At 33.9% G+C, this 15,219-nt stretch overlaps 1 protein-coding gene across 1 annotated transcript in view; it reads right to left on the minus strand.

Annotated features, from left to right (window-relative positions):
* LOC136027423 (uncharacterized) overlaps nucleotides 1–15,219 on the minus strand; it is a 67,132-nt gene that overhangs the window by 15,726 nt on the left and 36,187 nt on the right. Inside the window, exons 5-6 of the mRNA XM_065704681.1 lie at nucleotides 7,362–7,583; nucleotides 1,991–2,342 (exon numbers count right to left, since the gene is read on the minus strand). Of these exons, the coding sequence (XP_065560753.1) occupies nucleotides 1,991–2,342; nucleotides 7,362–7,583 (574 nt within the window). The remainder of the gene's footprint in view (nucleotides 1–1,990; nucleotides 2,343–7,361; nucleotides 7,584–15,219) is intronic.

The following is a 15,219-nucleotide window of genomic DNA, read 5'->3' on the forward strand; positions in this document are numbered from 1 at the left end:
AAAAACTTAGCGTTTCCAAGACCCTTATTATTTCAATAGTAAGATTAATGGCAGCATCAAAGATTTGATGACTTAGTATGAACTTAGTATGATATTAAATAAAAAAAAACTAATATTTTTAGCTGAAAATAAGGAGTGACATTAAAACTTAAAACGAACAGAAATTAATCCGTATATGAAATGGGTTGTCCTCTCCGCATTCCCTCGCTCTTTACGCTGAAGCTTTTAATTGTTTTAAAAATAGAATTGTGGCAAAGAGTCAAACTTTAGCGTAAAGAGCGAGGGATTGCGGAGGGGACAACCCCCGTTTACGTTAAGCCGTTTACGTTTTAAACAAGCCGTTTACGATAAGTTTCATGAAATGCATCGACTCTCCATAATTTTGAAGAATGAAGATACGAGGTGTTTAGAGTTAGATGATTGACAGCTACACTATTAGACTGTATCTGTTCAAGAAAATAATTCTGAAGAGAGATCGTTGTTGTACAGGATAGTGATCATCAAAGCACCTTGGGTGTATCCTGAGCAGAAATTGTAATAGACATGCATTGACCTTCTGACGGCTTGTTCACTCAAGCTCTGTCACCATTCCTTTTGTAGCTATTCAAATGCTTTTTATGAAAAATTTAATATATTCAACCTTATTGTTTTTATCAAATTGAGTAACCAGCTTATTGCCCTGTTCATTCAATTTTTTGTAACAGCTTTTTGGTAAAACATAATTACGACAGCCAATAAATTCAGACTTTGCTAAACTTTTAATCAAATCTAGTTGTTAACAAAACTGAGGCAAGTATGGTCCAAAAATTGGCTGAAATTGGACCTTGGCACTAGAAAGGAATCAGACTTTAAAATGAACAAAAACAAATACTTTGAAAGCCTTGTCTGATCTTTTTAATAAAGATGAGCATGACCCCCCTCCCACCCAGATGCGAAGGATCTTAGTGGAAAAATTCGCTTATTGGCAGTGAAAATATAGCATATAAATAATTTTTTTACATTTCATGCTCCTCTATTTTGGATTAAATTCCCTGATACCCCTCATAAGCTTTCGAACATATACTAATGTGTCTTATTGATGAAAAAAATGTTACTTTCGCTGCTCAGAAGCTGCATTTTCATTACAAGGGTGTATTTTCTTTAATTCTTCCGTTATGCTTTTACAAAACTTAATCAATGATTCAAAAGGACTACATATTTACTTAGGAAAGCATCACAGAAGCAAAAGTCGAGAGATTTTCCACTCTGGCTGATAAATATTCTTCGTCAATATATCAAAATAAGGGAGCAACGCCAAGTAAGGGTCTGTAATCTTCATGATTTTTCTGTCGTATCTAAGCCCAAGAAAAAAAAACTAATGCACAAAATGTCCAAAACGTAACTTTGGTATCCTAATCATCTGTAAGATTTTGAAAATGGAAGGTATACACCTTAGTTTTTGGGCAAAAACATATAAAGAAATAGCGACTGGCAACTTGAAAAGGAAACATGCCAATAAAATTCTAGACACATAGGTTTCCAGACATAGGTTCTTTGTTAAAACGGTGTTTTTTTTTTGTCTCGGCTCGATTTTCGTCAAAGAGTGATCGGAATATCGTAACTTGAAACGATTTCAAAATCTGGATAACGATGAAAGGAAACATGATAAACTGATTAATTGAAAAATAATGTATATCATTAAATAAGAATATCATTACTTTAATGCTTTCCTTTATTTTTCTAATTATTCCTAAATATATAGATATTTTATCTTGGACCACCAGGGAGGGTAATGCAGCCTGCATTGTCAAAAAAGTGATGGTAATATTTGGAAATAAGGAGTCAACGAGTGTTACTTTTATTTTATTCGTATATTTTCCTTAAAACATGCCAACCCGTAACTAATACTAGATGGATCTCTGAAATTTTAGAAGAAATGGCTAGTTTGAAAAGAGTATAATGTCAGAGATTTAAGATTATTCGAAATCAGTATTTCATATTTTTATCGTACCTACGGCACCATTTGGTCCCCCAGTTGCTCTATGAAGTTCTTTCAATAAACCACTTTCTGAAGCCAATTGATGAACTGTAATATCCACAGTTCCACCACCACAATCCACCACCATGTATCTTACTCCCACTTCATTCTCCATGGCAGGCAGTGAGCAGAGCGATATAACATCAGATTCTTTCTTAGCTTGCCAGGGCTTGAGTGCTTTACCGTTCTGAGGGGTTAAATGAAAAATCAAAGGTTTGTCGGGTACAAGTTCATTAAGCTTGAGCTGACGGCAGTAAATGGAAGCGGCCTCTGGTTCTAATGCAATCAAGATACGGTCTGGGTGGTTTGGTGAAGACAAACCGGCCTATAAAATAATTAAAATTAAAAATTTCAAAAGAATCATTAGAAACAGGCAAAATTTTTGCATTCATTCAACACATAATAATAAACAAATCATACTCAATATTTGACAAGATTTTAGAGATGTTCTTAGCAGAAAAAATGGCTATTCCTTACCTTTTTATGAAATAATATGAAAAAAACTTCGTTTTCTTAAAGAGTTAAAGAGGCTGCGTCCCAAAGTCGAACCTTAAAACGTACAGGAATTAGAAGAGGCAGTTGGGGGGCTGCCGCCCCCCAAACCCCCAGCTTTTAAAGACTCTTTTGTACAGGTTTTTTTTTGGGGGGGACTTCATTGTTACTAATTACTAGTTTCGGCGCAATGGTTCTCCTGTCCTCTTGTGTTTAATATTTTTCGAAGTTATTCCATTATTCATTCATTTCAATTTTTTGTTAATTAAAAGAGGGCCTTTCCGAAGCCAAGAGCTGGGGGTTAGCAAAAAAACAAAAAACCTGTACAAAAGAGTCTTTAAAAGCTGGGGGTTTGGGGGGCGGCAGCCCCCCAACTGCCTCTTCTAATTCCTGTACGTTTTAAGGTTCGACTTTGGGACGCAGCCTCTTTAACTCTTTAAGAAAACGAAGTTTTTTTCATATTATTTCTGTACGTTTTTCTACAATCCATGGTGGATGTAATTTAATAATTCCTGTACTCCTCGTACAGGAATTAGGAGAGGAACTTGGGTGGCTGCCGCCCCCCCCCCCCGCTTTTAAATCATTGTATAAAATAGAAAAAAAATAGATAGAATGACCGAAATGTTTCTTTTGCTCATAAGAAGCTAATATTCTGTTATCTCTCAAATGATAAGCTGTCCAGGTGTTATCAAAAATTTTTCTGGAATGGAGCTGGATTTTTATGATGCTTGCAGTCATTCTCGCCGTGCCGAGCTGATTATTTTGATGTACTTGAATGTTGATATTCGTAACTTTTAAGAATTTCAAAAATTAACATGGGACTATTAGACTATTAGGACTATAAGAAGACTATTAGGAGAGGCAAACCCCCCGCTTTTAAAGACTCTTTTGTACAGGTTTAATTTTTTTTCATATTAATTCTGTACGTTTTTCTACAATCCATGGTGGATGTAATTTAATAGTTCCTGTACTCCTCGTACAGGAATTAGGAGAGGAACCCACCCCCGCTTTTAAATCATTGTATAAAATAGAAAAAAAATAGATAGAATGACCGAAATGTTTCTTTTGCTCATAAGAAGCTAATATTCTGTTATCTCTCAAATGATAAGCTGTCCAGGTGTTATCAAAATTTTTTTGATGTTGTGAAAAAAAATCGCCCGTAAGGGACTTGAACCCTTGACCAGAGGATTAAAAGTCTCACGCTCTACCAACTGAGCTAATAACTTGCATGTGTGTTAATATAACTTCTCAATAGCTTTTAAAAATTTCAAATTAACATGGGCTCTTATGGAGAGAAATCCGTTAATTTAAATAGCTAATGGGTGGTTTCTGGAAAACAGGGAAGGAGTTATCGGATCAAGCTGAAATTTTGCGGATAAGCTCCTGGGTCGTAGGGGACCTTAACTTGTGAATTTCAGCCCGATCGGACAACGTTAAAAGGGGTGGGGGGTTGGAGGGTCGAAACTTTCGGGGGGTTAAGATTTTCCTACGAAACTTTCATGGGCACTTACTCGGAGAATTCCGTATCGAATGAGTCTTCGTACACCCAGATCCGATGTCGGATGTGACCTGTAGGCGTGGCGAAAAAGAAAGTAAATGAATTTTAAGTGGCTATGCGTGGTTTCTGGAAAACAGGGAAGGAGTTATCGGATCAAGCTGAAATTTCGCGGATAAGCTCCTGGGCCCTAGGGGACCTTAACTTGTGAATTTCAGCCCGATCGGACAACGTTAAAGGGGGGCTTGGGTTGACAGGTCGAAACTTTCGGCCAGATTTTCCCCATGAAGAAAAAGTTGGAGGGGGATGAAATTTTGCAGGTTTCTTAGTTGGAGCTCGGGCTACGAAATGCATCCCTCCCCATCCGTCTGCGACCACTGGAACCGAAGATCGCTTAACATTGTCGTGTGTCGCCTCTTTATAGAGGCACGAGTGTGCCTCCTTGACTGGCTAAAATCTACCGTAAAATCATCTGAAAGTCACTTGCCCTGCTGTTACTCTACCCGTTATTTTTATGATGCTTTATCCTGTTTCGATTGCTGAACTACCGCAGTTGGAGTAAATCCCCATGGTACCCCTATAGTTTAAATCCCCCAAACTTCTTATAATTAAATACTATAGTAGCATAGAATTAAATCTTGTTTCATTGAATTTAGGAAAAATTGGTGAAAGGGCAAAGAGACAGAGATCAGCACGGCCGGTGTGTATTGTCATGTCTGATAACACATAATGAATCAAATTGCCATGGTACCCGTGTAGTTTACTCCCTTTTCAGAATTAAATAATATAGTAACGAAATTTTTACTTCATTACATTCATAAGAATTTAACTGAAGGACCATTAGACAGAAATCAGCACTGCCGGTATACACTGTCAATTCTGATACCATATCCTTAATGAGATTACCGTGGTACCAGTATAGTCTATCCCCCTTCTCAAAATTAAAGAGCACAATAGCAAAATTTATTACTTCATTACACTAGAAATCACGGGTATCAGCTCTAAAATGTATTGCTGTACCCTTCCTCGTCCTTTTTTATTTATAAGATTTTCAACAATCGCTTCCAGTTTACTTTAAAAAAGTGAAAAAAAGGCCTTGACAATTTTACTAGGAGCAGTAATTGATTTCCAATGATTTGAATCTCTCCTTGCGGAGGGATTGTAAGGAAGAAGCATTTTGAAGTATCGGTTATGTTTCGATTGATCGATTATGAGGTTATGAAGGTTACTTTTCATTAACAATCCTGTAATCAGATGATTATATGGACTCCCATATCGTTACCACACAAAAGAACATTGTTTCAGTTAAGTACACTGTGCTTCATTCAGAACATTTTTTAATCGTCGAGTCCAAATTTGACAAATTCGTAATATTCTCGAACTCGTAGAAATTTAACAAAATTTTAAGCTTTCTATGGCTTACAATTTGGACTCAACATACTTTTTTTGATAAAATTTGGAAGTTTTGAAGTTTGAAGTTTTTTCATACCTGGAGGTTAAACAGCGGATGATGGCCAAGATAGGAACGGGTTCAGAAAAAGTAAGTGGCAGACGAAAAGGGTAATAGGGGACAGGAAACAGCCTTGGAGAACACCTACTGACGTCTGCAACTCTTCTGTCAATCCCCAAGGGGGCTGAAGCTGACTACTGAAATTCTAATACATATCGTTGAAAATGGTTACCATGCTTTTGATGACCCCATGATACAAAATGTATGTGCCAAAACCCGTTGTACCTATGTTAGGTTATGAATAAGTCCATGGTGTTGCCTACTCTTATCTGGGATTCATGCCAGAAACAACTTTATTCTACAGTAGTAAAGGAATATCCGGCCAAAATTAGTTTTTTCATAGTACAAAATAAACAGGGTATCTTATATTTGTCTATTTGCTGCTTTTCTATACCACTGTCTTAAGTACAAAGTTGTAAAATTCATTTTTCGTTTTATTTCACCGCTTGCATTCTTTGGAAAAGTGGACTGAACACTATTAAAGAATCCATAATGTGTGAATATCCCTTGAAAGCGATAAAGTCGAGAGTCATTACACTCACGTTACCAAGAAAGAAAATTATATATACTCCTAATACGGACTCCCAATAAAGTATCGTTAATAAATTATAGAAGATTAAAATAAGCAAAATATAGGAAATTTTGTTTTTATAAAATTATACAAATATAAAATATAAACTTTGTGAGGTTGGATTCTTGGCTAACAGCCAATAAGGCAAAGTTGCTAAATCTTAGAGGTAAAAAATAAGCAAAATCATTGGAAACTTTGTTTCTATAAAATTGTATAGATAGAAAATGAAAACTTTGTGTGATTGACTTCTTGGTTAATGACCAATAATGCAACGTTACTAAATTATAGAGGTATAAAATAAGCAAAACTATAGGAAATTTTGTTTTTGTAAAATTGCACATATATAAAATAAAAACTATGTTAGGTTGGCTTATTGGCTAACGGCCAATAATGCAACGTTAACATATTATAGGTGTGTAAAATAAGCAAAATTATAGGAAATTTGGTTTCTATAAAATTGCAAAAATATTAAATAAAACTTTGCGAGGCTAGCTTCGTGGCTAACGGGCAATAATGCAACGTTACTGAACCATAGAGGTATAAAATAAGCAAAATTGTAGGATATATTGTTTCTATAAAATTGTACAAATATTACATAAAAACTTCGTGAGGTTGGCTTCTTGGCTAACAGCCAATAATGTAACGTTAATAAATCATAGCGGTATAAAATGAGGAAAATTATAGGAGCTTTGTTTCTACAAAATTGCACAGATATAAAATAAAAACTTTACAGCAGTAATTACTAATACAGCAGTAATTAATCACATGAGCTGTTTTTGGTGTACTGGAATAAAACATAAAGACAAACTGTTGCCTTAGTGCCCCAAGAAGTGGCTACTCTCCCTAAAGTGGAATCCCGTCAGATTAAGACGATCGATGCATCGATAATTGATAAGATGACGAAATATGTCAATATTTAAGCCATGATATTTCAGTGGATCCTTTAATTTTTAGCAATCAGTGAATCAAAGTTTGACATAACCTAACTGAAACTCAGCGTGCATTTTCATGACAAATTAAAATAGCGAATAAATTAGGTTTATGAATGTTTTTCTTTTTGCTATCATCATGAAAATCATTTGTTGAATTTCTGAATCCATCTTAATCATTTTCTGTTGTAAAAATATGCCTTTAAATTTGTATTGAAAAAATTGGACCTTTTAAGAAGTTATTGATATTGCTATTCCACAGGGTATCAACACAGGGAAAATATTCAATATCAATTATTGTCCCTGACTAGTAATCCCCTTCTATCCATATTAATTCATTCAACTACCTGGTACGCAGCTTCCCTCATAAATTGTTTTGCTTGTGGACGCCATATTGCTGGCACGGTAACAACCCAACGAATATCCTCATCAAGAAGCTTAGTCCCAGAGTGATCAGATATTTCCCTAACAGCATGATCACGGAAATATCTTAAGGCATGGGCAAATACAGTAAGTGCAGGCATTGTGTGACCATTGGTAGCTACAACGGTGGTTTCTCTCGTTAAGACCTGGGAATAATTACGATAGAGTAAATGTACATAATGTCAATATGAACAACTATATATTTCCATTTATCAATGTTTGATTCATAATACGTTTTTAATACAAAAATTTACTTTTTTCATATGATGTGAATGTTAACATTTTTTTAATAGCTATACATTAGCATATTTAGTAGTTATTATCTGAACATATAACACAAGTGGGATTAATATATAATATTGGTAATAATGAGACTTTTAAGATGATTTTAGAAACAAATTTATATTTTGAAAGCAAAATAAAAGTTGAAAGCGAAATATGTTGAACGCAAAAAGGAATACATTCAGTATATTAATAACGGTTTATGACAGAAATTGTAGAAAAAAGGCGTTGCCTTAGATTTTTGAAATTTGGTTCGAAATTACATTGCTTAGGAAATTGATAAATAATATACAAAATCACCAAGAAAAGACTAATTCAAAACTATAATTATAACTTTTACGGCGCAGAATATTCAATAGAGGAAAAGAAGAAATATTAACGGTTACTGACTGCTGAAATTTTCTTCGTATACTTTTATTTAAGGTACAACAATTGGCTTTTATCCTGGGTTAATTTATCATAAAAAATATATAGATGGCTTTTAATGATGGTAATTTTTAAGAAAGACTACCATTTTTCAACTGATATATATATATATATATATATATATATATATATATATATATATATATATATATATATATATATATATATATATATATATATATATATATATATATATATATATATATGTTTTTAACTACGTAAAACTTGCGAATATACAACATTCTTTGCTGTCCCATTGTCTGTGCATATAAATAGATTTTCAGGTTTACCGACTCTTGAACATGCAACATATAATGGTCCATGGGAAAACAATCCGTATTCAGATCTATACCTCATGATTCTAATGATTGCCCTTGAGCTTTGTTGATGGTGATTGCTAATCGACCATTCCCTGAGTCGCCATCGTCATTTATATATCCCCCTGTGCACCCCGGCGTCATTGTATTAGATTTTATGAATTCTATATATATATATATATATATATATATATATATATATATATATATATATATATATATATATATATATGTTTTTAACTACGTAAAACTTGCGAATATACAACATTCTTTGCTGTCCCATTGTCTGTGCATATAAATAGATTGTCAGATTTACCGACTCTTGAACATGCAACATATAATGGTCCATGGGAAAACAATCCGTATTCAGATCTATACCTCATGATTCTAATGATTGCCCTTGGTCCCGGTGTCCCGGTCGTCATTTATATCCCGGTCGTCATTTATTACTCCTTATGTGAAAGGGGTTTTTTCTCCTCGACGCCCCGCTCTTTACGCTAAAGTTTTTTATTGTTTTAAAAAGTAGAGTTGCGAGAAAGAATCAAACTTTAGCGCAAGGAGCGGGGCGTCGAGGAGAAAAAACCCCTTTCACATAAGGAGTAATTTCTGTTCGTTTTAAGTTTTAATGTCGCTCCTTACTTTCATTTCAAAAAACTTGTTTTTTTTTATTTTTTGTAACAAATTCGACGTAGATAACTTCGAAGGCCACACTGCCTTTCATGACGCAAGTAAAGCAGTTCAAAATAGGGATGATACCTTTTTATTGATAGTGAATATATATAAAATTATTTAACAGGATATTTCGAACACATATACAGTGTTCATCATCAGTAGCAAAACTGAGTTTTACTACTGATGATGAACACTGTATATGTGTTCGAAATATCCAGTTAAATAATTTTATGTCTATTCACTGTCAATAAAAAGGTACCATCCTTATTTGTAACTGTTTTATTTTTGTGACAAATTCTGTTTTTTCGAAGTTTTGGTCACTGCTTTGCTACAACTAAGTGTTTGACTCTATTCATTTATTTGAGCGTATTTTGACCAAGTAATTTTCGCCTCGTTGGTTGTCCTTTTTTACTCAAATATTGTTTATTTTTCTGAATTTCCTTTTTCTGATATTTTTCTCTTTTTCCTTTTTGTATGTGATCGTTTCGTTGTTGCTAGGGTTTTTTACCAATAATAATAATAAAAAAAAAACAATGAAAAAGGAAAAGAGTATCTCTTAAGGCTTCCTCGGATTGATTTAGTCCACCATCCCGCTTCACCCTAAAAAAAATTAAAAGTCTATGAATTAATTTAAATTACTATGTTTGCTCTCTTCATTTGCAAAGTTATAAGTGTCTACCCCATTTAGAAAGATTAGAACTTTACACGTATTCTTCACATTAAACTACGGTAATTCAAATCGCACTATGTAGAATGCTTTCTGAACCTAATATTTATATTCATTCGCTTAAATGAAATCCTTCTCAATAACACACGGTACTTACTATCTGTACTGAAAACTAATCAATTTTTGCTTAATTGCAACTTTTTTGTTTAATTGTAATCCGCCCCCCCCACTCCCTATCCCCTGAAATATTTATCTTACTCACTAACAAAAATGGATACAAACAATTTTTTATGCGTTCTTTTTATTTTGTTTATAAAACTCCCCAAGAAAAAATCCCTTTGTAACCCCTCCTCCCCCCCTCAAAAAAGGTTGAGTATATAGCTATTGGTATATATTCCTCTAAAACCGACGGATGATAATTGTAGTGACTCCAAAGAAAAATAGATAGGATCCATGAACACATAGAAAAATAGGATATGGCTGCTTCATGAAAAATAGATAGGATCCCTAGGTAGAAACATAATTATTTTATAAGGTGATTTTAATGCTCGGATTCTTAGAAAGAAGAAATGACAATATCCTAGCGCAAAATATTCGATAGAGGAAAAAAAGAAATATTAACGGTTATTGACTGTTGCAATTTTCTTCGTATACTTTTATTTAAAGTACAACGATTGGCTTTTATTCTGGGTTAATTTATCAGAAAAAATGTATATATGGCTTTTAATGACTGTAATTTTTAAGAAAGACTACCATTTTTCAACTGAAAGTTTAAACTTTATCCTTTTATGAAACACATACGATGATTTGAGAAGTTAGCACATTATTTTACAACGTAATCAAAACATAAGTTTAGAAGTTCTTTATTTTGCATTCTATTTTATGAATTCTATATATATATATATATATATATATATATATATATATATATATATATATATATATATATATATATATATATATATATATATATATATATATATATATATATATATATATATATATATATATATATATATATATATATATATATATATATATATATATATATGTTTTTAACTACGTAAAACTTGCGAATATACAACATTCTTTGCTGTCCCATTGTCTGTGCATATAAATAGATTGTCAGATTTACCGACTCTTGAACATGCAACATATAATGGTCCATGGGAAAACAATCCGTATTCAGATCTATACCTCATGATTCTAATGATTGCCCTTGAGCTTTGTTGATGGTGATTGCTAATCGACCATTCCCTGAGTCCCCTTTGTAGTTATGTCCCTGTGTCCCGGTCGTCATTTATATTCCCTGTGTCCCGGTCGTGATTTGTGTCCGGGTGTCCCAGTCTGTAATTTCTCTTTCAGTGTCCCGGGCGTCTTCTATATTCCTTGTGTCCCGGTGTCCCGGTCGTCATTTATATCCCCCTGTGCCCCCCGGCGTCCTTTTCTCTTATTTTTCAGTTTTTTCCTTTTTTTTTAGTTTTTTCTTTTGTAGTTTTTAGTTTTTTTTGTTTTTTACCTTTTTTTAGTTTTTTTTTTTTTAGTTTTTTAGCTTTTTTCGTCATATGCGGACAAACATGACGTCACCTGATCCATCCACAGATCCACACACAGACAACTTATTTTTATATATATATATATATATACTAGCTGTTGGGGTGGCGCTTCGCGCCACCCCAACACCTAGTTGGTGGGGGCGCTTCGCGCCCCCCCCAAGCCCCCCCGCGCGCGTAAGTCGTTACGCGCCATAATAGTTACGCGCCATTGTAGTTGTGTCCCTATGTCCCACCTGTGAATATAGATAGATATATATATATGGTTTTAACTACGTAAAACTTGCGAATATACAACATTCTTTGCTGTCCCATTGTCTTTGCATATAAATAGATTGTCAGGTTTACCGACTCTTGAACATGCAACATATAATGGTCCATGGGAAAACAATCTGTATTCAGATCTATACCTCATGATTCTAATGATTGCCCTTGAGCTTTGTTGATGGTGATTGCTAATCGACCATTCCCTGTCCCGGTGTCCCGGTCGTCATTTACATCCCCCTGTTTCCCCCGGTGTCCCCGTTGTAGTTGTGTCCCTGTGTCCCGGTCGTCATTTATATTCCCTGTGTCCCGGGTCCCGGTCGTCATTTGTATCCCGGTGTCCCGGTCTGTATATACATTCGTTTTTTAGTTTATTTTTTCTCCTTTATTTTTTTCCTTTTTTTTTCTTTTTTAGCTTATTTAGATTTTTAGATTTTTTAGTTTTTTTATTAGTTTTTAGTTTTTTTTTCTTTTTAGTTTTTTTGTCCCGGTCGTCATTTATATCCCCCTGTTTCCCCCGGTGTCCCCGTTGTAGTTGTGTCCCTGTGTCCCGGTCGTCATTTATATTCCCTGTGTCCCGGTCGTCATTTGTATCCCGGTGTACCGGTCTGTATATACATTCGTTTTTTAGTTTTGTTTTTCTCCTTTATTTTTTTCCTTTTTTTTTCTTTTTTAGTTTATTTAGATTTTTTTTTTAGCTTTTTTATTAGTTTTTAGTTTTTTTTGTAGTTTTTGCCTTTTTTTAGTTTTTTTAGTTTTTTAGCTTTTTTATTTTTTTTATTAGTTTTTAGTTTTTTTGTAGTTTTTGCCTTTTTTTAGTTTTTTCAGTTTTGACGTCACCTGATCCAGTTTTTTCAGGTGACGTCACCTGATCCACGATCCACAGATCCACAGACAACTTATTTTTATATATATAGATAGTTTTTTTTTTTTTTACTTATGTCCTGGTCGTCATTTATACTCCCTGTGTCCCGGTGCTTTGTTGATTGCTAATCGAACATTCCTTTTGTCCTGGTCGCTTTCTCTTTGAGTGTCGTCATTTATTAGTTTTTTCCTTTTTTTTTTTAGTTTTTTATTGGTTTTTACCTTTATTTTAGCTTATTTTTCAGTTTTTTCCTTTTTTTTAGTTTTTTTTTTATTTTTTATTTTTTTTAGTTTTTTACCTTTTTTTAGTTTTTTTAGTTTTTTTAGTTTTTTAGCTTTTTTACTTTTTTTTATTAGTTTTTAGTTTTTTTTTGTAGTTTTTTGCCTTTTTTTAGTTTTTTCAGTTTTTTTTTTAGTTTTTTATTGGTTTTTACCTTTATAGTTTTTTTAGTTTTTTAGCTTTTTTATTTTTTTTATTAGTTTTTAGTTTTTTTTGTAGTTTTTGCCTTTTTTTAGTTTTTTCAGTTTTGACGTCACCTGATCCAGTTTTTTCAGGTGACGTCACCTGACACATCCATCCATCCATCCACAGACAGACAACTTATTTTTATATATATAGAAGAAGATAGATATAGATAGATAGATTTAAAGGTGATGCAATGTCTGAAAGTGACGTCATTAGTACTTTACACACCAGATGACGTCAGCATATCTATGTGTATCATTGCAGGTCATGCAATGTCTGAAAGTGACGTCATTAATACTTCACACTAAATGACGTCAGCATATCTATATAAGAATATGTAGTTGAAGTTTATCATTTAGTTGATTACAAGCATTACACCCAAGATGTATCCCGAAGGATTTAGACATTTGTATGCGCGGAAAAAAGTCCAAAAGGGCCGTGTATGGAGAATGATCCAGCAACTCCAAAACTCTCATGTGAAACAGAAATGCTTCAATGAAAGTGACCAAAAATGGGGATCAGTTGAAAAATTGAAACACATTTTTGACAAAAAAGAAGCAGCAAATCCATCAGTTGATGCAGCAGCACCGGATCAAAAGTTTGAGGGTAGAAAAAATAGAACAGGAGCGCCTGCTCAGAACAAAATGAGAAACTCCACCCAAATGACCAAGAATTGCAGCACCGACAACGTAATTGAAGCACTACCAGGTGGCAAAATATTGCAGACATTTGAGAAGAACGCACGAGGAAAAACAAATCCTGAAACAAAGCTAATAAACCGAGAAAAAATGAACCGTTCCATCAAAGCAGAAAAAAAAATTGGCTGTTATAATACTTACGAGGAGGAAGCAACAATTGACGAAATATCTAAAACGCTGACCCGAAAGTTTGAGGAAATAGAAGGAAGAAAAAGAAATGCTGAAACAAACGTGCCAGATCCAGAAAAAACTGATTGCACAATCAACGTGAAACATAAGATGATTCAGAAACTCCAAAACTCACGTATGAAACAGAAATGCTTCAATGAAAGTGACCGAAAATGGGCATCGGTTGAAAAATTGAAACACATTTTTGACAACAAAGAAGCAGCAAATCCATCAGTTGATGCAGCAGCACCGGATCAAAAGTTTGAGGGTAGAGAAAATGGAACAGGAGCACCTGTTCAAAACAAAATAAGAAACTCCACCCAAATGACCAAGAATTGCATCACCGGCAACGTAATTGAAGCACTACCAGGTGGCAAAATATTGCAGACATTTGAGAAGAACGCACGAGGAAAAACAAATCCTGAAACAAAGCTAATAAACCGAGAAAAAATGAACCGTTCCATCAAAGCAGAAAAAAAAATTGGCTGTTATAATACATACGAGGAGAAAGCAACAATTGACGAAATATCTGAAGGTAAATGCAGCAATGAAGAAAAAAATAAAGATAAAGACAGGAGTAAGATGTGCCAACAGAAATTAGAAACATTTGATATGCAAGATGATTGTTGTGAAATATACAAGATACAACAACAAATATGTCATTATCTATCAAAACATAATATTTCGAAACGAAATCAATTAGATATTGCTCAAATACTAGAAACTCTTTCCAGTGAGCTGGATGTAATTGATAGAGACAAAATTATCGCTATTGACAACATCCTTGAGACAATTCAGTTGCAGATATCCCGTTTGGCTGGCCTATATTTGTTGGAGAATGATCCAATCTGCTTAGAACGTTTGAAAATGCTATATCATTTAGACCAACAAATAAGACAAGAAAAATCAGAATTATCTGAGAAAAGTTCACTCAAAGATAGATTAAGGTCTCTAATACCTAAAAAGCGTATTAGCAATTTCCAATTGTGGTCACCTTTTAGTGTTGTTAAAGCTCAGACAGACAAGGATCTTGATATACAAAATATGCAAGAAGTGTGGAGTTACCGTTGGAGTCGTGAAAGTTTGAAAGAAAGCACATTTGAAAAAATTTGGAATCTCGAAAAAACACTGGAAAATATTTCAAATAAACTAGACAAGATCGAGAGTATAAAAGAAAATGCAATTGAGACGTTCCTCAAATCGATAATGATAAGAGAATTGCGTCTGGCTGCCATATATGTGATTAATCGAGACAAAAATTACTTGCAAGAAATACACCGGCTGTTAAACTTGGATAAGAAAATTTCCCAATTGAGGGAAAACACAAAATGCCAGAGAAAGTGGGACAACGGTGCTCTTGAGAAAGTGGTTACATCCTTGACAAATAGCTTGGCAATTTAGTTTT

This window comes from Artemia franciscana, chromosome 5 (assembly GCF_032884065.1).
Source record: "Artemia franciscana chromosome 5, ASM3288406v1, whole genome shotgun sequence".
Classification (NCBI taxonomy): Eukaryota; Metazoa; Arthropoda; class Branchiopoda; order Anostraca; family Artemiidae; genus Artemia; species Artemia franciscana.